We start from the raw sequence: 24,346 nt of genomic DNA on the forward strand, positions 1-24,346 counted from the left end.
ATACTTCAAAGTAATGTGTGTGTGTGTGTATGTGTATATATATATATATATATATATATATATATATATATATATTTTTTTTTTTTTTTTTTTAAGATTTTATTTGTTGGGGTGCCTGGGTGGCTCAGTCAGTTAAGCATCCAACTTGTGATTTCGGTTGGCTTAGGTCATGATCTCATGGGTTGTGAGATTGAGCCCTGCATTGGGTTCTGTGCTCAGCGGGAAGTCTGCTTGGGATTCTCTGCCTCTCCATCTCCCTCTGCCCCTCCCCACCACACTCTCTCTCTCTTTCTCAAATAAATAAAATCTTTTTTTTTTTTAAGATTTTATTTATTTATTTGACAGAAAGAGAGACAGCGAGAGAAGGAACACAAGCAGGGGGAGTGGGAGAGGGAGAAGCAGGCTTCCTGCTGAGCAGGGAGCCCGATGCAGGGCTTGATCTCAGGACCCTGGGATCATGACCTGAGCCGAAGGCAGACGCTTAATGACTGAGCCACCCAGGCACCCCAATAAATAAAATCTTTAAAAATACATATATATATATGTAATGTAAAAATAAAGATTTAATTAATTTATTTTTTAGAGGGGAGGAGGGGCAGAGGGAGAGAGAGAATCCCAAGCAGTTCCATGCCCAGCTTGGAGCCCAACGTGGGGCCTGATCTCATGACCCTGAGATCATGACCTGAGCTGAAATCAAGACTTGGACGCCAACTGAGCCACCCAGGTTCCCCTTAAGATTTTATTTTTAAGTAATTTCCACACCCAACATGGGGCTCAAACCCACAACCCTGAGATCAAGAGTTGCATGCTTCACCAACTAAGCCAGCCAGGTGCTCCCTTTAAAGTAATATTTTAAAAAATCACCCTCAAGGAGGGTCATTATTCTGCCTACAACATAAGGTGATTAGATGGTCACTCCATGTGTTTGGGGGGTGGGCAGAGTGATCACTGGAGGCTTCTCTCAAAAGATGATATTTGAGCTGAGATGGGAAGGGTAAGGTCCAGCCAGCCTTCCAGAGGGTTGGGGGAAGGGGAGAGAAAACATGAGGCTGGAAGGGCCTGGCCTGTTTGAGGAACAGAAAGATAAGTGTGGCTTCAGCAGGATCCAGGCCAGATTGCTGAGGATCATTTTGACAAAAGCCAATTTGCTGAAATGATCAAGTCACTAAAGTCCTGTTTCTAGTAATTACCTAGAAAGCTAAAGCATGCTGTGTTACTGAGGGGTAGTTTCAAGAATTTTTAAAATTAATAGGTTTTATTATTTAGGGCAGTTTTAGGTTTACAGAAAAATTGAATAAAAGTACAGAGTTCCTAAATTACTCCCCCCGAGCCCCCAGTTTGCCCCATTATTAGTATCTTGCATTAGTGTGGTACATTTGTTACTCTTGCTGCCCCAATAGGGATACATTATTATTAGCTAAAGTCCATAGTTTATATTAAGGTTCACTGTGTTCTATGGGTTTTGACTAATGCATAATGTCATATATCTACCATTGTAGTATCATACAGAGTGGTTTCACTGACCTGAAAAATCCCCTATTCATTCTTGCTTCCCTCCTTCTGAACCACTGACCTCTTTATTGTCTTCAGTTTTGCTTTTTCCAGAATGTCATGTAGTTGGAATCATAGCCTTTTCAGATTGGCTTCTTTCACTTAGCAATATGTATTTAAGATGCTCCCATGTCTTTTCATGGCTGGATACCTCATTTCCTCCTATGGCTGAATAATATTGCCTAGTATGGATATACCACAATTTGTTTATCCATTCACCTACTGAAGGACATCTTGGTTGCTCCCAATTTGGGGCAGTTAAGAAGAAAGCTGGTCTAAACATTCATGTGTAGGTTTGTACGGATACAAGTTTTCAACTCACTTGAGTTAAAATGTAGCATCAGTGAATCAGATTTATTGGTCTAGTTCAGTCAAGTGTCATTTTAACACAGGTTTCACATCTAAGATGCCTGAATATCCTCTGTGCTCAAAATTCATGCAAAATGCTCCTTGGATCAGGCTGGCTAAGAAATCAGTACGTTAAGAAGAACCATGAGAGATGATGGACTCTGAAAAACAAACTGAGGGTTCTAGAGGGGAGGGGGATGGGAGGATGGGTTAGCCTGGTGATGGTTATTGAGGAGGGCACGTTCTGCATGGAGCACTGGGTGTTATGCACAAACAATGAATCATGGAACACTATATCTAAAACTAATGATGTAATGTATGGGGATTAACATAACAATAAAAAAATTAAAAAAAAAAGAAATCAGTACGTTAGAGGAGAAAAGTCAATGGACTTAGGAGAACATATACTGGAAGAAATACTTCCTGTCTCTTCTAGAATTGTGACATTTAAGACATGAGTAATTCTGAAATTTGAATATATAAGACATTCTCATTCCCAAAAGTCATGGACCTAAAGTACAGAAAATCCAAAATATAGTAAACTTGGTCTGGTCTCAGTGACATAGAAGCAGTGAAGTCAAAAATAAACTAACATTAAAAAAATAATAATAAAATAAACTAACATCAAAACTTAACTAAATCTAAATAAAAACTTTGAAAAAAACTCCTCAAAGACAACACAAAGTGTCGTCAGTTTTATGGAGTCACAAGAAACAAGTAGAAACAAGAGTCACATATTTCAGGGGTCAGGGAAGGCTGAATCACCGAGACATGAAGGATGATTAATTTCTGAATAAAAAAATGTATTACTTGGTCTTATTCCTCAGAACCAAAGTTAATCATCCCGAGGGGCACATTTGGAGAATATTGCATGTATTTGACTATTGTTGGTTGAGTAACACTTTTTGCATTATGTATTTCTGTTCATGTTGAGAATATAATGACTGGTCAAGTTGCAACCTAGGCCTGCATTCGTTCATTTATAAAAGGATGGAAACGAGATATATGGCTGAGCTGTAAGATGCTCTCTAATACAGTAGTGCTCCGAGGCTAGAATACTGTGGGAAAGTCAATAGACTCTTTGATTACCTCCAATGTTTAGGACATGGATATTCTGCTCAATTGCACTTAAAAAAAAAAAACAAAACATTTATTTATTTTAGTGAGAGAGAGAGAGCAAGCATGAGTTGGGGGAGGGGCGGAGGGAGAGAGAGTCCTTAAGCAGACTCCCTGCCGAGCACAGAGTCCAATTCTGGGCTCGATCCCAGGACCCTGAGATCACGACCTGAGCCCAAATCAAGAGTCAGATGCTTAACCATCTGAGCTACCCAGGCGCCCCCAATTCCATTTTCTAATCAATTGATAATTAACTCCGATTCATTTTTGGTCCAAAATGTGTTAGAAATTATAAACCCGCTTTTGCCTTGGCAAATCCAAACCCTGAGAACATAAGGGAAATTTTTTTTGAGGATTCTTCCGATTTAGGCCCTGGGGTTTCAGAAATAGAGATGAAGAGGATGGAAGATACTGAAGAGGAATGAATGCACTGAGGCCAGGTTCTACCTTAGAAAAAGTTATTCTCATGAACATTACATATTTTCTATTAATTTGCAGATTCTTGGCTTCAGCTAAATTGTCATGGAAAAAAACCCAATCGATGGAATATGGGGATTACTGGAGTATGGGATAAGGCATGCCATTGAGATTTCCCAGTTAGCAGCTGTGGACGTGCATCCTAGACATTACTTCTGCAGGGATGTGGCTGTTTATGAGTCTTCACGGTTACATATTGTCCCAAGACTTGGAGATTTCTTCTCCTTTGAGTATCTGGTTTGCCTACTGGGTACACCATAAGGATAATAGATAGATTAAAGGCATTCAAAATGGTATTTCGGTGGGGATGTGACACGAAGGGGGTCAGAGGCTGGTGGGAATTTTTTTGGATTGGGTTCAAACTTCCCACCCACGTGGAGCAGGAGGGAATACAAGTCAGCCAGGGCAGTGACTTTGGACATTTCCAAAGTAGGGCTTGACCTACTTTGGATTCCTGGCTTAGTTCTGTTATTTGCTTTGACAGTGGTGGTGGTCCGTGGGGTGTTTGATCTGGCTGGCTTTCTTGGTTCTGCTGGCCGACTGCTGGGGTTTGGAGAACCACTCTCTTGTTCCCTTGCTTCCCTATCTGAGGACTGACTTCCAGTTTTAGGTGTAACCACTTCCTGGCACTCATTCTCTCCAGGCCCGTGCGGTGTCTTGGGCACGCTGTGCACTAGGAGGAGGACTTTAGAGTCTGTATTTCTGGACACTGATTTGTACTCGCTTCCTCAGCACATACGCTAAAATGGAATGATGCACCACTGATTTTATCCTGTGATATAGGCAGTCATGCCCCTCTCAGGGGTAAACTCTAGAACTTCAACTTGCTTTTAGTAACTGGGAAAGTGTTAGCACTAACATTAGCAGTGCCCTTGGGGGTGGTCTACTGTTCCTCATGGATTAAAACACCCACCTTCAGTTCTTAGATTTTTCTCTCCCAGTGGATTTGTAAATCAAATTTCTCATGTCCCTGAGGGGTGTGTGTGTGTCTGTGTGAGAGAGAGAGAGAGAGAGACAGAGACAGAGACAGAGAGGCAGAGCAGGAGAAGGAGAGAGGGAGAGAGAGATTTGGATCATGTTGAAGGTTAGATAGGTAATAATTGAACATTAGCCAACTTTCTGAACATTAATGTCTCCTAAATCTTAATGCCTTCTATGTTAAATTTGGAGGGATAATTGTCTTTCACAAAGTCATGGTCTTACCGCACATAATAGAAATGAATCTGTAGTAAAATGTGAAGTTGTTTTTTGTTATATGTTCAATTTTGTTATATTCCACTTTATGGAAATGTCACAGTTTGTTTATCCATTGATCTTTGATGGATATTTGAGTTGTTTACAGTTTTCAGCTGTTACAACTAAAGCTGCTATGAACATTCATGTACAAGTCTTTGTATGGTGATTTTCTGATTCTATCTATACAATAAAGTTGGTATTCTACTGTAAGGAAGAGCTTTCTCTCCTCCCTCTCTCTCTTTCTCTGTTAGTATGCACACATGGATTCTTATTTTATTCAATGGATTATGATATGTTACCATCATGATTTACCTTGATGCTCCACTTTTGCTAGGTTTGGATAGCAAGGAGCCCCTCCAAACTGGATCACGTGTCCTAGATCCTGTGTCCTTTGGATATATTCCCATCATTGTTTGAGCACTCCTTGCTTTCTGGGACAAGATGTTACAGGTTTAATAGCTAATTTCTCTGCCCCAGTCCTGGAATCTGCCATTTCTCCAAAGAGCCCTGGTTCCTTTTAAGAGAATAGGATTGAGAAACCAGTATTTGTGCTTTGGATGTACTTATTGCTACCTGTGGAATTCCTTGTTTCTAGGCTCTCTCAACAGACAGAGTGAGGGAACATAAGTATGCATAATGATACCTCCAATTCCATTCCCCCACTTGCTGTATTTTATCCAGTGGATACAAATTTTGCTTTGCAGCATTTGCCAATTTCCATCATGTAAGAACTCCCTCTGTGGCCAGTTTCAAACCACCAACGTGACATTACTCAGGGGGGCGCTAGGAAGAGGTATGCAGAATTGGTCCTCACTGGGGTGAGCCAGCTCTTGTGTATCACTGCTCCCTTACCTAAGGGAAACCTGGCTCCCATTATTCATAGTATATTTACTCATTTACTCAGGACCTAAGACACTAGAAAGTAGTTTCAGAATTGCTAACCAATACCATTGCGAGAACCAAGCTAGAGTTTAATGTGTTGACGTCTTTTGGCCTTAGGCTGAGAGTACATTGTCAGAATAGGGTGTACAAAAGTTATTCGGGTTGGTTGTACCTCCCTCTCCTTCAGTGTGGTGATTTTATTCATTCAAATGAGGTTAGGTTCGCTTCTTTCTCTTTGTGTTCCACTCTAGAGGTTTCTCCCTTACTCGCACGTTTCCAGCATTTCCCACTATGTAAAATGTTAACAAATTTCAAAAGTGAGAACAACTTAAAAAGGTGTGCCCAGAGAAGCATCACCTTCCCCCACTCCTTCTGTCCCAATTCCACTCCTCTCTTGTCCACTCTGATCTCACTTACCCCTTGTACATGACTAATTCCATTAATTTCTGGTTTGTTTTTCCTGTTTCTTTTTGTACAAATGAGCAGATAAGATATATTTTCTCATTTTCTTTTCTTTCTTAATGCAAAAGGCAATATTCTATACAGAATGGCCACAGAGTCTGGAAATGTGTGTGCAGTTGTTTTATTTTTTGTAACTGACAATCCTTGTTTACTTCTGGGGCATGTTAATGGCAGGTTTATTCCATGAAAATCAGACCCATGAATCCCTCAAAGCAATGCAAAGGTGCATGTGCGGGGTTTGACAGAAATGCTGTATTAATAAGCCATGTTCATAGCGGTTTTGCAGAACTTATTGAACTATGCATTGCCAATCAAGGACAACACGTTCAACATGTCATATGATGTCATCGAACACTTTGTAATGTAATAGCAGTGAATCATTTATTATATAACATTTGTCTGTGTTTCCAGACTTTGTGACCACACTGCAGTTACCCTCCTGCCCTTTGCTTTCTTTACTGTAAAAAATATAGACTGGAAGCCAACCCGTATCAGTTCTTAGTGATAATTCTCATTCTTTTTTTTTGAAAGATTTTATCTATTTATTTGAGAGAGAGAATGAGAGAGAGCACGAACGGGGGAAGGGGTAGAGGGAGAGGGAGAAGCTGAGCAGGGAGCCCGATGCAGGGTTCCATGTGGTGCTCCATGTGGGACTCAATCCCAGGACCCTGGGGTCATGACTTGAGCTGAAGGCAGATGCTTAACTGACTGAGCCACTCAGGCGCCCCAATTCTCATTCTTTTTTTTTTTTTTTAAGATTTTATTTATTTATTTGACAGAGAGAGACACAGTGAGAGAGTGAACACAAGCAGGGGGAGAGGGAGAGGGAGAAGCAGGCCCCCTGCCGCGCAGGGAGCCCTATGCGGGGCTCAATCCCAGGACCCTGAGATCATGACCTGAGCCGACGGCAGACGCTTAACTGACTGTGCCACCTAGGCGCCCCAGTGCACTTGGATTTTAAATCACAGTTAGAAAACCTTTTGGAATGTTTACTTCTTTTTTTTTTTTTTTTTAAGATTTTATTTATTAGACAGAGAGAAAGCACAAGCAGGGGGAGCAGCAGGCTCCCCACTGAGCAGGGAGCCCAATGCGGGGCTCGATCCCAGGACCCTGGGATCATGACCTGAGCCGAAGGCAAACTCTTAACCAACTGAGCCACCCAGGTGCCCCATGAATGTTTACTTCTAGTACTTGCAGGTCTCATGTTTTTACCTTGAGATCTCTGATCCATTTTGAATTTATTGTTGTGTATGGTATGGGGTTTGAATCTATTTTTATCATTTTCTAAATGGCTAACAGTTGCCCCAGCACCACTTATGAAAAAGTGCATTTTGCCCCAGTGATGTGAGATGCTACCTTTAGCATATATTAAATTTCCATGTGTACTTGCATCTATTTCTGGACTTTATATTTTATTCCACTGGTCTGTTTGACTATTTCTGCACCAGTCCTGCAGTGTGTTAATTATGGAGGCTTTATAATATGTCTAAATGTTTGGTAGGGCAGGCTTCCCTTCAGAACTTTTCCTTCTCAGTATTTTCCTGGCCACCTTTGCAGTTTTATGATTTCCGTATGAACTTTAACCACATAGCAGAAAACTTGTTGGTATTTCACTGGGATAGCATTACAATTACAAATTAACTCAGAACTGACATTTTTAGGACTGTGAGTCATCCTATCCAAGAACAAAGACTATCTTTCCATGTGTATTATATCCTCTGCAAGTAGAGATGTATTCTTTTACAGTTCTGGAGGCCAAAAGTCCAAAATCAGCATCACTAAGATGAAATCAAGGTGTCAGCAGGGCCGTACTGGAAGTTGCAGGGAAGAATCTGTTCCTTTTCCTTCCCAGTTTCTGGTGGCTGGCATTTCTTGGCTGGTGACACATCACTCCAGTCTCACCTCCGTGGTCACATGGCTTTTCCTCCCTGGTATCAAATCTCCTTTGGCTCCTTCTTATAAGAACATTTGTGATTGCATTTTAGGGCCCACCCAAATAATCCAGGATAATCTCCCTATTTCCAAGATTCTTAATGTAATCATATCTACAAAGACTTGTTTTCCCATATAAGATAAAGTTCATGGAGTCCAGAAATTAAGACCTGGGTATCTCTGGGGTCTGTTATTCAGCCTATCACAGGCATCTATGGAGAAAATCATGATTTTTCTGTTTAGATTTATTACAGTGTTTTATTAGGTTAATAAACTTCCTGATAGTAAACCAATTTTTCATTCCTGGAGTAAATCCCACTTAGTCATGTTATATTGTCTTCTGAATGTGGCATTGGACTATTTTTGCTAATATTTTATAAAGATTTATTTATTTATTCAAGAGAGGTATGGTGGGGGGAAGGAGTGAGGCAGAGGGAGAGAGAATCTCAAGCAGACTCCTCAATGAGCACGGATCCCGATGACAGGGGTCCGATCCCAAGCTGAGACCTTGACCTGAGCCAAAACCAAGAATTGGTTGCTCAACCAACTGAGCCACCCAGGCACCCCTATTTTTGCTAATATTAGAATATTTTGATTAATATTTATAAGTGATATTGGTCTGTAACTTTCTCTTTTGTACTCCATCAAGTTTAAATATTATGTTATTCTTGCTTTACAAGATGAATTAGGACATTTTCTTTCATTTCCAATCAATTTTGGACCTTAGGAATACTTTTTTCCCCTGACGATTTGGTGGAATTCCATTCTCCTGTGAAAACATCCAGTTCTGTTGCTTTTTTCTGCTCCTTGATTACTTTCCGTTTCTTCTATGAAAATCGGCCTGTTTAAACTTTCTATCTCAAAGGAGGTCAATTTTGCTAAACTGTATTTTCAGAATAGGCTAATTTAGCCTTTTTTTTTTTAATGTCTTCTAAGTTTGCAGTCTAGAAAAATCTCTTACCTCAATATTTAAAAAGATACATATTCTGTATTTTCTTCTTACATGTGTATGATTTTCATGCCTAGATCTTTACTTAATCAGGTATTTATTTTAGAGTATGATGTTAGAAAGGGGTCTATATTTAATTTTTGGCAAAATGGACAGTCATTGTCACAATAACATTTATTGAATAAGCCATCCTTTGCTTTCTGGTTTCAAATGCTTCTTTTATCATATAATAAATCCCCTGTGTACATAAAACCATTTCTGGACTGTTATTTGTATTTTGTTTACCTGAGTATCAATTCTCAATGTCAGTACCACACTTTTAAAATTTTTCTTACTTTATACTGCTTTTTATATGGTAGGCTAAGTCCTTACTCATTACTTATCTTTCTGACATGTTCTGGGCTATTTTCATTCACCTGCTCTTTTTAGGTGGGCTTTGGAATGAAGTTAAATTTAAAAAGAAACCCCACTGAGATCTTGATTCTGATTGAAATGATTTTAACTTTATAGATTTACTTGGGGGGAACTGAATCTTTCCCGTATGAGATTTTTCCATCTGGGACTAGGATATGTTTCTAGAAGTATTGTGAATTTTGTCTGTATTTTTTGGTAATGTTTTATAGTTTTCCTTCAAAAAGGCTTATTCCTAGGTATTTTATATGTCTTGTTGGCATCGTGAATAGGACTTTGCGTTTTAAGTTACATTCTTACGTGTTTATTATTGACATATACGAAAGCAAATGCTTTAAAAAAAAAAAAAGTAATTCAGTTCCTAGCTTTTTGCTTGATAAAATATCTGGTTTTCCAAGTAGATACTTGTATATCTAGAAATCATGGCAGTTTTTGATAGTTTTGCCTGCCTGGAGTGAGAAAGTGGGAAGGGTGTTACCCTGGAGGTGAAGGGCATTTACAGGACTTTAGAACCGTGCATAACCTTTATTTCTTTCAGTTTTTACTGTGGAAGCTCTGATGGTACCTAGGGTCAGTCGCCTGTTGCTGTTCTGGTCTTCATGTCCTTGCTAGCAGCCTGCTGCTGGGTGGAGTCTGCACCATTTGGGGCTTTGGCACAAAAATCAGCATCAGCTGCTCGGCCTGCACTGAGAGCAGGGCAGGGCACTGGCCGGGTTCCCGTGGCCTTAACACACCCTGCCGATTTTCCATGGTTGCTTCAGATCCAGCCCTTGCTGAGTTGGGCTTGAGGGTTTCTGGGGCTTTCCTGGGAAAGTTTGTGGAACTTCAGTTTTGCATGGGTGGGAATACTGGCTTCCATCCTCTGTCCATCTAGCCCCATTCACTTTTTTTTTTTTTTAAGATTTTATTTATTTATTTGACAGAGAGAGACACAGCGAGAGAGGGAACACAAGCAGGGGGAGTGGGAGAGGGAAAAGCAAGCTTCCCACCAAGCAGGGAGCCTGATGCGGGGCTCGATCCCAGGACCCCTGGGATTGACCTGAGCCCAAGGCAGATGCTTAACGACTGAGCCACCCAGGCGCCCCGCCCCCCATTTGCTTTTTATATAACGGAAATTCCTACAAATCTCCAGCTTCCTCATTGGGCTCTTCTCTACTTTCCATTGTGGTTATGGACCATTTGTTAGTGGAGCTGGCGAACACATGGGGGAGAAACAAAAGACCTCAAAAAAAAAAAAAAAGACCTTTGCCATCTTTAAGGGATGGGGGTAGGGAGAAAGACTTCAGATTATTAAAGCAATTTTATAGAAAATTCAGAAAATACAGAAATAGTAAGAAGACAATTGCTTTCCTTTTTTTAAAAAATATTTTATTTATTTGAGAGAAGGAGAGAGAGTGGGGGGAGGGGCAGAAGGAGAGGCAGAGAGAGAATCTCAAGCAGACTCCCTGCTGAGCACGGACCCCAATGCCGGGCTTGATCCCACAACCCTGAGATCATGACCTGAGCTGAAACCAAGAGTTGGGTGCTTAACCCACTGCACCACGCCAGCGCCCCAGAAAATTGCTTTGAACATTTTGGTACACGTCCTTCCAATCATTTTTTTTTCTGATGCAAAGGTTTGGCATTGCACAGGAGGTACTCTGTGGGCTTGCAGAGCACTGCTGGAGTGGGAACTGGGGTGGGCTTCATTCTTGCCTTCAGAGTCCCCTGTCATGGCTTAAGAGAGGGCTTAAGGACACAAGATGACTTTGACTTTAGGTTTTAGGAACACATGGCTGAAAACAGCAGTTTCCTTATCTCATGCTGAGGTCTCTCTGACACATTCCCGCTGCTTCCTCTGATGATGACATACTTATTTTTGAATAGCTCATAGGCTACGTAGGAAAAAGTTCACACAGGTCCAAATACATATGCTTTTTTGTTCATGTGGCCTGGTCTTGAGAAATCTGAATGCGTCTCCCTTCATTCCTTTAGTCTATGAAGCACTTGACAAACTCAAAGCACAGTATCTCATTTGATCCTTACAATAATCCCCATTTTACAGCCTTGTAAAATCACACGAAGGGAGACTGAGCTCTTAGCTCAAGGTCACACAGCTGGCACAGTAGAATTTGGACTCAAACCCAAGCATGGCATGAAAGCCAGGGGGTGCCCATGTAGAATTGCTGGGTGGGGGCGGGATGCCTGGCTGCCTCAGCCAGCAGAGCCCCTGACTCTTGATCTGGAGGTTGTAAATTGGAGCCCCACCTTGGGTGTAGAGATTACTTAAAAATAAAATCTTTAGAATTGCTAGGAAGTGGACTGACAGAAAGTTAGCTACGGTCCTCGTCCTCCAGGAAGAGAAGCTGTGTGGTCGAGTGGTTTATGGATATAGACTTTGATCCTCAGTTTTTTGTCCTATAAATGAAGATAACAATGATATCTGTGTCATAGGATTGTTATAAGGATTAAACAGGACATTCCATGCGTAATAGTTGGTATGCTCTTTGGAATAGAGCAAGCATTCAATGAATATTGGACCTAATTTTTAATATTAATTAACAATAATTAATCCTTATTTGCTGATAAGGTGAGTTTGAACCATTTGGTTTTACCTCTTTGGGTAAAGGAGATAGGAAAGAAAGTAGGAAAGCAAGGTCCAGGTTGAGAGCACAGGGAGCTAACAGGAATGCCTCCTTGGTCTGTATCCCACGCCGACTGTCGCGGTCTAGCTCTTAATGAATGACAGAGATTTTGGATAATATTGTTGGTTAAGGGTTAACATTTTTCATTGCAGTTGGAGGCAGTGGTCAGGAGACCCTCACTTCCTAGCGCCTTATTTTCTCCAGCTGTAAAACATGGAAATAGCTCCCGCCTCGCTGTGTTTCTGGACCGCGCGGTGGACCCGTAAGGCAAAGTGCGCCCGGCCGGTGCGTCACACGCCAGGTGGCCGCCAAACGCAGCCTTTGTACCGAACGCCCAAGTCAGCGGCCCCGCCCCCTTCTGGTGGGGCCCTCCAGAAGGCATCCACGCTGATTTGCATTTTTCACTCGAAGAGGTTTCATAACGAAGTGCAAACCATGGAGTCGTTCTCTGCCCCCTTCGTGCCCGTTCCCAGCAGTGGTTCTCCTGCGGCCCGCGGCGGCCGTGCGCGTGCGTCCTGCTTTCCTCCGTGTTCAGCGCCTCCGCGCGGGAACCCTGATTGTTTTCTTGTCTGTCATCATTGCTGTGGCAGCTGTTCTCAAACGGCATGAAGTCACTTGCGAGGAGTGTAAACAATGGAGATTCCCCACGCTCAGAACCGGCGGGTCTGGGTGGGACCTGGGGGTCTGCCTGGGTGATTCCCCCGTGTAGAGAAACCGTGTGTAGCAGACACCGTGACCGATAGGGTGGCCGGGAGATGCAGCACAGAACCAGACGTGGGGACACTCTGGCGCAGCACCTGTAGCTCGGATGGCAGCTTTGGAAGCTGCAGGTACTCTCTGCTTCCCCTCTGCCTTCATCCTTCTGTCCGGAGGCCCCATGGGGGAAAAGGAGCCAGGGAACAAGTTCTCAGAGGCCCCTGCAGCAGGGGGCTCAGCGCGGGCAGGAAGGAGACGTGTATGTGCCTGGGCTGAGTGAGTGGAATCAGACCTGAGTGTTAGATCTGGGGTGGGGAGCTGGTGGGCAGTGGGGTTACCCTCCACCAGGCAGCCCGCAGAGACTTCCTCCTGTGAACCCACAGCCCCACCTGGTCTGGGCTGCCTGCTACCGTGCTCAGGAGACTGTTAGTCCTCTTCTTTGGTTCACGCGTCTGCTGATGTGGCGCCCATGCGCTCACTGCTGGATCTGACAAGTTTTTTGTCTTAAAAAAAACTGAAATGCCTTTGTGGTTTAACTACTAACCCATTGATTGAAACCTGAATGCTGTTTACTCTTTGTAATTTGAGCATCATGAAACCTTACGTTCTGGGTCTTGGGGAGGTTTGTTGGGTGCTTGGATCCGCTCTCCCTTCTTTTTCATCTCCCTGCCCCGCCCAGGACTCCAAGCCCAGGTCCACTTCTAAGGCTTAGCTTCCTCTGTTCCTTCTACTCACTGCCTCCTGCCCGTTCTCCCTCTGCATCCTAATCCATTTTTTTTTCACCTTTTAATTTTATTGAGGCGTAATTTACATAAGATAAAATGCCTAGGTCAGTGAGTTTCGAAAACTGCACACAGTTGTACAGCCCACACCTCTCTATAGGATGATCTTGATAGGACTGCAGGTCACATGGGTGTATGCTTTTCCATCGTTCCAGGAAATCCCCTGAGGGGCCCTTCCCACTCCAGCCTCAGTTTCTCACTCAGGTAATCACTGTTATCTATTTTCCCATAGAAATAAGTCTTAGGACTGCCTGCCTGTCCTAGAATGTCGTGTCAATGATATTACACAGCACATACTTTTTGTGCCTGGCATCTTTCACTTTTGTAAGGTTTTTGAGATCCATCCATGTGGTTTCATGGGTCAGGAGTTCTGTCTTTTTATTGCTGAGTAGTATCCCATTGTATGAATATACCACACATTGTTTGCCCTTCATCAGTTGTTAGACATTTGGGTTGTTTCCAGTTTTGGGTTATTGCGTCTAACACTCCCATGACGATTCTCGTGCAAGTCCTTTTGTGGACATATGTTTTCATTTTGCTTGGGTAAATGCTGAGGGGTGGAACTTTGGGTAATGGGGTATGTATATATTTATCTTTTCGAGAGATCGCCATTTTTCAAAATGTATCGTTTTTATACTCCCATCAGCAATGCGTGAGAGTTCCCGTAGTTCAGCATTCCTGCTTACATTCAATGTTGACTTTTTAATTTTAGCTGCTCTAGTGGGCATGGGCATGAAGTAGATATTACTGTGACTTTAATTTGAATTTCCCCGGGAAGGTAAGCAATTTTTCATGAACATTTTTTTGTTGGTCCATTTCTGTGTCATTGTGTTCCACTACTTTTATTTCCTTCCTTCTACTTACTACAGATTTCATTCATTCTTTTTTCCTAGTTCCATTAAGTGAAGTCTTAGATCATTAATTTTAGAAACTTTTTTTTCTCATATAAGCATTTAGAGCTCTAAGTTTCCCTTTAAGCACTATTTTGGTGCATCTCACAAATGTTGATATACCATTTTCTTCACTATCAGTTGGTTTGAAATATCTTCTGATTTTTCGTGTGAATCCCAGTCATTCTAAAAGACTCAGTTCAAATCCTATTTCTTCTCTTTCTGATGACCCAAGCCTAATCTTTCTTCTCTACCTCATTCATTACATATTTTCTCTTTATAGTCTTGTATATTGTTTTAATCTCTAATTTTCCTGTGCATGGACGTTTATTTTATGTAATTGTCTTTTACTGACTCCCTAAGTGAACAATAGGCTCCTTGGTTGCGAGAACTCTAATGAGGGCTTTGTAACCTTGTTAGTATCTTGTCTGTAGTTGGCATATAATTAACAGACATTTCTCAAACACCATTAACGTGGAAGCTGCTGTGGGTGATAAAAGTTGGGTGTAATCCAGAAATCTTTAAGAAGTTAACTAATTTTTAAAAAGATGTTAACTAAAGACATAAAATAATACAGAATAAGAGCCAAATAGATGAATGGGCATTAAACACTCTGGGTAGTCAGAAGAGGAAGAGAAGACTGTAGAGGGATTACTTGAGGAAGACTCCAGAGAGGAAATGGGATTTGAACTGGCTCTGAAGCAGAGGTGAGACTTAAGTGAAGAGGAGGAAATGGCATTCCCACTGGGGCGGGGCGGGGGGGGGAGGGGAGCATGTGTAAAAGTCCTGGGGTAGAAACACAAACTGTTCATTTGGAGGTCAGGGAAGAGACCAGTGTGGGAAAAGCTGGGGGAGGGAAGTCAGGGATATTGTGTAGAGGGCTCCGTTTACCCAGCTGGGGATATTGGGGTTATGGGGTTATCAGTTCTGATGGCAGATTGGTGATGCCATCTCAGTGCTCATGCAGTTTTCTATCCTACTTGGCCTCCAAATCCTTGGGGGTTTCCTTTCTTGGTCGCCTCTGTATCCCAGTCTCTGCTCTGAAGCAGCAGTTCTGGTTTTTTAAGGCTGACAGCCAGGAGTCCTAGTGATCTGGTTTGTTTCCATGAAACCCTGGTCTATCTCCCATCCTTCCTGCCCGGCCCAAAGAGTGTCTGCACCTTTCATTAAGAAAAAGGAAAGTACCTTTTTCAAATGAATATCATAAGACAGAGAACCCAAGTGCTTTTCTCTGGGAAGGGCAAAGCACTTCTGTCTACAGACCAGCATTGACTGTGGCCCTGGGTATCCATTCATTCACTCATTCACTCCAGAGTCTGTTTTCATCCTTCTCCTTGGATGCATCTGGCTGGAACACAAGAGGCATTTTCATCCTACAGAATTTTACTGCAGACCTTTGGTGTGCATCATATGAAGCTAGATGGTTTGGTTGGTTGTGTGTGTGTGTGTATAGGAGTGGCCCCAGACTGGGAAGAAGCTGCAGAAACTTGTGAAGGGCTGGGACAGCAAGGTTCCTCATGTGGTAGATACCAAACAGCAAATTCAGAGGCGGGGCGCTCTGAGAGCCCAGGGGAGGGGGCATGGGGGCTACTCAGAGGAGGCTTCCAGAAAACTTGGGGGTTGAGGGGCTGGATTTGGATTCAGGAGGGGATAATGTAAACATTGTCTTAGAGTTGCTGCTGAGCGCTACATTGCAGGTGACTGTAAGAAGCCTACCTGGCTGAGACAGAAGTGTGTATGGAGGGGTGGGGAGAGGAATGAAGCTTTGGTGGAGGCTGTTTCCTTAGGCTTCCCGAGGCCTAAATCTATGCTGAAACAACAGCCAGAATTCATAGAATTAAAGGCATGTCTTACTTAGGTTTAATTATATGTGTAGAATTGACTATTCCGGCAATAATCCATCTTTAAAAATGCAGTGTGAGTTATGGCCAGTTAGGTTTCTGAATGCCACGTTAAATCAACCTCAAGCCTTGGTCCTGCTGGATCTCCCTGAGACCCTGTCTGCTAGGCCAGGCTGTGTGAGTGGCAGCAAATGGAAGAGAGAAATTCTGCTTCTCTGGTGCCCGGCGCTAAGTAGAGAGGTGTCTTCAGGAGTCCACCAGTCACCACCAAGGGCAGGGTGGTACCCCCCTCAGCTGACTGGGGGCTGGGAAGGGGTGATCACCTGGGCTGGGCTGGGGTGGGTGAGTTCAGAGCTCCCCAGGACATACCCCAGGGCAGCCTAACTAACCTCCCTAAGGGACTGGAGTCTGAATCTGGCAACCTCTATTGTATGCATTTGGACGTAGAAGCCAGGGAACTAGCCTCATTAGGGGACACTTTAGGGGATATTCTTTAGCCCCTGACTGGTTGGTTTAAGGGGCTGAGGGATGTTGATTTTAAAAATATACTGTCTCTGGGGATACTGCTTTGGGGACTTAGGTAGCTTCCTCCAACCTCAGAGCTCACAGTAGAATAAAATAGTATAGATTGCTAATTTAAAATGAAAAAACACATTCCTATCTCCCCTCCCGCCCAAACTGGAGCCAGCCAGTGACCATGTGGTGGGTCATGCTGGTTCCCCTTCATGTTTCCCGGTGGGAAGCGGGCCCCCTCTCCGCTCCTGGGGCCTGGCTCCTGGCTCAGAGCTGCTTGCCCTTTGTAGGGATACCCTCAACCCTCCCCCTGCAGACCAGGCTTATTGGTTGTGGGGAGAGACATCCGTGTCAAGCTCTGTGACAAGTTTAAGGACAAAGGGAAAACTGTGTAGCCCTGGTTCTGGTTCTGGGTGGGGGCCCAGGGAGGGACAGAACCCGGCCAGCTCCCTCATCCATGTGCTCTCTCTGTCCCATCACTTCCTGATTCGTGGCCCTTTAGTTTCATAACTTTGACAATTCTGCCATAGCTGCATACACACTTAACTTCTTCTAGTTTGTTCTCTTTGGTCACATATGTCTTGGAGGTGAAGTGCTTCAGAAACTTCCCACTGCCGGCTTCCCCCCTGTGCCCTGCCCTGTGCACTCTGCAGGCCTGGGGCTGCCGTCCCCCCTGTCCCCGCTCTGACGCAATGTCATTTCTCACCAGAGCTCAGACATCCTGAGCACCACGGGCTACGACTGCATCATCCAGCACCTGAACAACGGCCGCAAGAACTGCAAAGAGTTTGAAGACTTTCTGAAAGAGAGGTACACGCTGTTCTTCCTTGAAGACGGAGGGGGAGACAAAGCACTCCCACTCAAAGGACCATTTACTGCTTTCTGTTTGTCTTCAGGGGTTCACAGGCCCTCTGCTCTAGGTTATGGGATGATATCCAAGAAGTAAATGATATTTCTGTCCTGAAGTTCTTAGAAATCATTGTGACAGATGAGATTTATGAATGAAACAGCAAACAAATTATCATAAAATCCAGTGAGGTGATACGCATAGCACTAAAAACCTCATGGGAGAGGGAGATTGTGAAAGACCGGTCAATAAAGAGGGGCAGACAGGACCTTTGAGGGGCCCTCGGAGGGTGGTGTGGATTTTTTTTTTTTTTTTTAAAGATTTTATTTATTTATTTGACAGAGAGATAGAGAGAGAGCACAAGTAGGCAGAGTGGCAGGCAGAGGGAGAGGGAGAAGCAGGCTCTCTGCTGACCAGGGAGCTGGACGTGGGGCTCGATCCCAGGACCCCGGGATCATGACCTGAGCCGAAGGCAGCCGCTTAACCGACTGAGCCACCCAGGCGCCCCGGGTGGTGTGGATTTGACAGATGGAGGAGTAGCTAGGTGTCTGTGGGAGGACAGCAAGCTTGCAGGTGGAGATGAGCATGACTTACCTGATTCAGAGACCCGGGTGGGGTGGGGTGAGGTGGGGTGGCCGTGGCCACCGAGCAGTGAGAAAGAGGGGGGTGGGTCACAGCATTCCAGAGGGCAGGGGGTGTTCAGGGCGGTCCATGCCAGTTTAGAGGATTTTTCCTTTCCTTTTCTTTTTTTAATGGATAGGATTTTTTTTTTTTTTAATTCCATACTTAATGGGGTAAGTTAGTTTTGTGGAAAATCTTATCCCACCAGAATACTCAATTTCCCAGTGATTCCGGATGAAGGAACACTTTAGAGGGATCTTTGGCCAAAGATCAGGGTTGTTGCCAGGACCCAGACTAATGAACAGATTCTATTTGTAACACAGTGAGTAAAAGGTTTATAACTTGGAGATCCAGACATCAACGTGTTTTTCCATCAAGTGTTTTTATTTTCTTCTCGAGAGAACATTGGGTAACATCACACGTCTATGGTTGTCCGCCCTGGATGATGAGGCCTCTCTCCCTAAACTCTTTGAAAGTCGCCAGGGAACTGGAGCCCTGACACACGGTGCATATCAGGAGGGGTGCGTGGGGAGAGGTGTGTCCACTCTCAGGCTCCAGGGAGCTGGTCATTGCACCTCCTCCTTTGAGGGACCAGCCTCCCTCTTCTACCCAAGCTGGTTGGCAGTGGTGACAAGTTACACCTTTCCTTTCTCCTAATGGGCACCAGAGGTGGGCTTCCTCCTTTCTTCAGCAGAGCTCTGACAAGGGAGCTGGCAAACAGGCGTTTCACAACCGCGCGATACACAGATTGCACAACATCCCTCGCTTTTTGTGTTCCTCCTCCAGGTGGGGCTTTTATACATTTTCTCCTGGGAGTGACCTAGCCTTGCCATACATCTGTGAGGAGCCATGGTCTACTGACTGAAGCTTCTGCTGCCCAGGCAGGACCATCCAAGAGACCCCTGACACAATGGGGTTGGGGATGGAAATCAGTGGTGTCCACATTTTTTTTTAAATGTAACCCTCAGTAAGAAATAAAATAAAAATTAAAAAATAAAGTTTTCTAAAGAAAAAGGAAATAAAAAAATCTACACTGCCACCCAGCACACACATGCATAAAACAAAAGTTTAACAAACATCACTGTCCTATTATTTTATTCAATTTTATTTAGGGTTTTTTTTTTTTTTTTTAAAGAGGCTGAGAGAGCACACAAGTTGGGGGAGCCAAGAGAAAGAGAGAGAATCTTTTTTTTTTTTTTAAGATTTTATTTCTTTATTTGAGAAAGAGAGCACACACATGAGAGAGAGAGAGAAAAGGGGGGGGGGGGAGCGCATAAGCAGGGGAGTGGGAGAGGGAGAAGCAGGCTTCCTGCTGAGCAGGGAGCCCAGCGTGGGGCTCGATCCCAGGACCCTGGGATCATGACCTGAGCTGAAGGCAGATGCTTAACTCCTGAGCCACCCAGGCGCCCCTAAAAGCAGGGTTCTACAGAACATCCCAGTTTGAGGTCTTCCACTGGTTAACAATGAAATGAACCTATTTTTTTTTTAAAGATTTTATTTATTTGACAGAGAGAGAGAGAGCACAAGTAGGCAGAGCGGTCAGCAGAGGGAAAGGGAGAAGCAGGCTCCCTGCTGAGCAGGGAGCCCGATGCAGGGCTCGATCCCAGGACCCTGTGATCATGACCTGAGCCGAAGGCAGCCGCTTAACCAACTGAGCCACACAGGTGCCCCTGAAATGAACCTATTTTGTCCCTGGTACTCAAGCCCATGGACTCTCTCACCCCTAGAACCCCAGATGGGGCTGGCTTACAAACCAAGCTCCTGATATGAGCAGGAAACGAAGAATATAAAAATGAGGATCATCATCCTGCAGCGAGTAGCTAGAGGCAATTAAGTGAGATTATATTAATAGCTGCCAGTTATTGAAGGCTTGCCAGATACACATATAAGCTACCATATATTTTGCATACATTATCTTGTTCGTTCTCCTAATAACCCTGTGTGGTAAGTTTTATCATCCTTATTTTACAGTTGAAGAAACTGAGGCTCAGAGAGGTTATGTAACTTGCCTAAGGTCAGACAGCTAAGAAAGGATAGATCTGGTTTCAAACCTAGGAAAATCAGGTCCCGGACCCCACTGCAGTGTTCCTGCTGCGGTACCTGGGACACTGTAACTGATGGGAGAATGGGGATATTTGGCACATTAGACAGACCATACTACACCAAGTAACGATCTGCTGTTCTTGTGAGACCTGCCAACTGCAGAGTTTATATTCTGTCCCTCTCGTTGCTACAGTTTAGCTGCATCTTTGAATTGACTGTGAATGAGGAACTCTATAGGCTGGTTAAAAGGCTGCTGCTCGAGAACATGGGAGGAGGGGTGGGCCTTAGGAGTGCGGCATTTGGTGGAAGTATCTCTTACGCCACTTAAGTATATGTATATAAATATAAATAAAAATCAATTTTTGGTATATAAATTCTTGGGTCATAGTTTTGAATAGTCAGTCTGTAATGCCCGAGCCTGTGCTGGTCAGGGGGCCATTTCTGGTTTTGCCCGTGATGTCCAGGCTGGCGACTTAGAGGTGAAGACCACTGGTCTTCTCGCAGTTCTTCCTGTTGGGTAGAGGGAGTTCTGCATTTTAGAGAATGGTGTTATATCTGAGCTTCTCCCGTCAGAGGTGCAGTTTTGCCCTCGAGGGGAGTGCCATGTGTTTTAACTAAGAATCAGCACCAAGAAGGACTCAGAGCTCTCTCTTCTGTTCCCCTTAGGGCATCAATTGAAGAGAAATATGGCAAAGACCTTCTCAGCCTCTCCAGGAAGAAGCCATGTGGACAGTCGGAGATCAAGTAGGTGCCACGCTTCGTTCCGGGTTCCTGGTCGACCAGTACTGCCCGGAGCCCCCATTGCTTCAGCAGACAGAGCTGGCCAGTGGGGTGACGTGTATTGGGTGAAAACAGTTTATAATTGTTTTTTCCCCCTTATTTCCAGTTATGAAAAATACAGAAAAATAGAAAGAAGGCTCCAATGAACTATGAAGCCACAACCCATTAGTAAAACTTTCTAGATTTTCTTTGAAGTCTTTTTCTATGTATACTTTTTCATCGGGAAGATTATACTATATGTAATTTTATACTAGACATTTAATAGAGGGGCTTAGGCACATGCACACATGCATGCACGCTGTTTGTGACAACTCTGAGAGATTGTCTTTGCACCATTTTATAGTTCTCACCAGTGATGTGAGGTTTCTGTACTTATTTATTCTTCCGTCACTCACTGAATACAGATATGGCTTTAGGAACACTCTCTCATCTATAGGGCTGGTGGCTTCATGGGCGGTCATACAGCCTCCTGTATTGATATTTCTTGAGCTCTCTGATATTTAGCAGAATGAGTCTGATCCAAAATGATATATATATTTTAAAGGTTTATTTATTTATTTGAGAGAGAGAGAGAGAGTGAGAGTGCAAGCATGGTGGGGGAGAGGCAGAGAGAGAAGGAGAGAGAGAATCTCAGGCAGACTCCCAGCTGAGTGTGGAGCCTGGTGTGGGGCTTGATCCCAGGACCCTAAGATCAGGATCTGAGCCCAAACCAGGAGTCAGACACTTAACTAACTGAGCCACCCAGGCGCCCTGATCCAAAATGATATTTATTATATTCTTAGATATCTGACCTATAACTTAGTAGATTCCTAGAGAGCCTCTAGCATCGTTCTCTGTGTTCTGTGACAAAAGCCAGTCAGTGTTCCTTCTTAGAGTGTACCTCAGAGTGAAAGATGCAATGGGAAATGATTCGTGGCAACGGTGTCTCCAAGATCGATATGAAAGGTCATTTGGGGGGGCGCCCGGGTGGCTCAGTCTGTTAGGCGTCTGCCTTCGGCTCAGGTCATGATCCCAGGGTCCTGGGATCGAGTCCTGAGTTGGGCTCCCTGCTCAGCAGGGGACCTGCTTCTCCCTCTCCCTCTGCCTGCCGCTCTGCCTACTTGTGCTCTCTCTCTATCTCTCTGTCAAATAAATAAATAAAATCTTAAAAAAAAAAAAAGGTCATTTGGGTGACTTCTGTTTCTGTCACCTCTAGGATGATCTTTAGGAAGGGGCCTTCGATAAGAGTGCAAGACTCGCTTCTCTGTGGACTAGTTAGAACTTTTCATCTCCTGGACCACATTGAGAGACTCAGGTCTCTAATGGGCCGCATTAGGGTTTAAGGCCAAAGCGCTTATTTAAAAGGGTGGTAGAATATTTTCTCTTCCCACAGTGAAGAACACTAGGGAGAAGAGGAGATGGACATTGCTAGGCCACTACCCCCAACGTTCCGATTCTCTCTCCGGATTGTCATCTTGTCCTGAACAAGGGAAATAGCAATTAAGTGATGATGGGAGACAAGAAACCTAATGACAAACAAAAGAGAGATTTGGACTGCCCTTTTAGTGGCCCTTCAGCCAGTTGCTTAGGGTGGGGAAAAATTTTAGACCCTGAACAATTTGTGGGTAAGGCTGGATTTCAAGTCCACAACTCGCCGTGGAGAAAGACTTCCGGTTGTACCTGCTGCCATAGTCCTCTGCCTTTCTCACTAATTCCAGTAGTAAGTCTGTGCTTCAGTGATGCTCATTTGTGCTTCTGGACCACTAGCATACTTGTTTGATAGGGACACTTTCTAGTACATTGTGTTCCTTGAAAAATTGTATCATAAGATGGGTAAGGTGAATGGAGAATGTGCAGTTATGTTTTTCTGCTTGATATCTTTGTAATAATTGGAAATGTTTGTGTGAGAAAAGGCATGGAGAAAGAAGAATCCTTTCTTTTGGGATAAATGAACAGAGCAGGAAAAGTGAGAGCTAGAAGAAGTGGCCAGCTGGAAAAGACGAGGGTTTTTACTTTGCAAAATAGCAAAATTTGCCACACACATATATACATATAGGAAATGATCCATGATCTTATGCTGTTGTGGCTGGGGGACCGTGAATTCACAGAGTTCCATTCCTACTTGAGTGGCTGGAATGAGCCCAGTGAGATCTGCTTCTGTGAAGGCAGCCTGAGCAAGAACATTCCCAGGGCCAAGTGACCCCAGAAGGAGGTTTACTTAAAGAAGTATAGGATGGGGAGAACTCAAACCATAGGCAAGGGGGTCTCCAAGGAAGGAGGAGCCATGGGCCGTAAGAGGATGGGGGAGATCAAGAGAAGGTGTGAAAAATGAGCAGGGTCTTTCTCCACTGAAACCGTGAGGTAATAAGTGTGTGTTGTTTTAGGCTGCTAATTTTGTGGTAATTTGTTATTCAGCAATAGAACACTAATACAATGTGTTTAATGTCTGTCTCCCCCATTGGAGTGTGAGGTCTGGGACTGTGTCTGTCTTGTACCATTGAATCATTAACATCTGCCACAACACCTGGCTCATAGTTTATGTTCCATAAGCACAAATGATTGATGAGTGAATGAAACAGGGGGCGATCAGGAGCCAGAGTTTGAACCCTTCCTTTATTAGCTTGTATCCATATTTCTCATTATCATATCTTACCGAAGGACCGGTATTCTTATGAGAAAGGGACCATAACTCCTGTAATACCATTGGGGGAAATGAAGCATAAGGAATTTTGGCATCTTGCTGTACCCGGGTGGACAGTGGAGAATGTATAATGCTTGTGCCTGAGATTGAGAGAGTAAGAAAGAGGAAAGTGAATGGCAAAAGTCTTGATCCTTTGTGGTCTTCCCAAGCTCATGGGCAAAGTTGAGCTGACAGGCCATGAGATGCGGGCAGAGAGAAGCATGCCGTGGCATTATAAGATTGCACAGCCAATTTCCAGAACTGAAACTATACATGTGCTTGTTTTTTAGCACCCTGAAGCGGGCCCTGGAAGTCTTCAAGCAGCGTAAGTGATTCTCTAAACCGTGTTTGCCGGCCCTGGCGGGTGCTGGGTCTGTCTATCACCAGCAGTGGGTTTTAATGTGAACAGCAATCTCATATTCAGTGAGAAAAAAATTAGAGCAGCTCCCAAGGTGAAAAGGAACTCTGCAGAGTTGAAATGAGGAGGAGAACCCATCCTGCACACCCTCTCATCATGGTGTGCATTTGACTCACTTAGAGCTGCGGTTCTCACACTTGAAATCCAGGGCAAGACCCTGGCACTCTGGTCTTCAAAGGGTCCTGTCCAGTTCGTTCGTTCTTTCTTTCTTTCTCTCTCTCTCTTTCTTTCTTTCTTTCTTTCTTTCTTTCTTTCTTTCTTTCTTTCT

At 43.9% G+C, this 24,346-nt stretch overlaps 1 protein-coding gene across 1 annotated transcript in view; it reads left to right on the top strand.

The window, feature by feature from the left end:
• PSTPIP2 (proline-serine-threonine phosphatase interacting protein 2) overlaps positions 1–24,346 on the top strand; it is a 69,779-nt gene that overhangs the window by 14,933 nt on the left and 30,500 nt on the right. The window contains exons 2-4 of the mRNA XM_032422812.1: positions 17,420–17,520; positions 20,888–20,965; positions 23,951–23,985. Of these exons, the coding sequence (XP_032278703.1) occupies positions 17,420–17,520; positions 20,888–20,965; positions 23,951–23,985 (214 nt within the window). The remainder of the gene's footprint in view (positions 1–17,419; positions 17,521–20,887; positions 20,966–23,950; positions 23,986–24,346) is intronic.

The sequence above is a fragment of the Phoca vitulina genome, unplaced genomic scaffold (genome assembly GCF_004348235.1).
Source record: "Phoca vitulina isolate PV1807 unplaced genomic scaffold, GSC_HSeal_1.0 scaffold27, whole genome shotgun sequence".
Taxonomy (NCBI): Eukaryota; Metazoa; Chordata; class Mammalia; order Carnivora; family Phocidae; genus Phoca; species Phoca vitulina.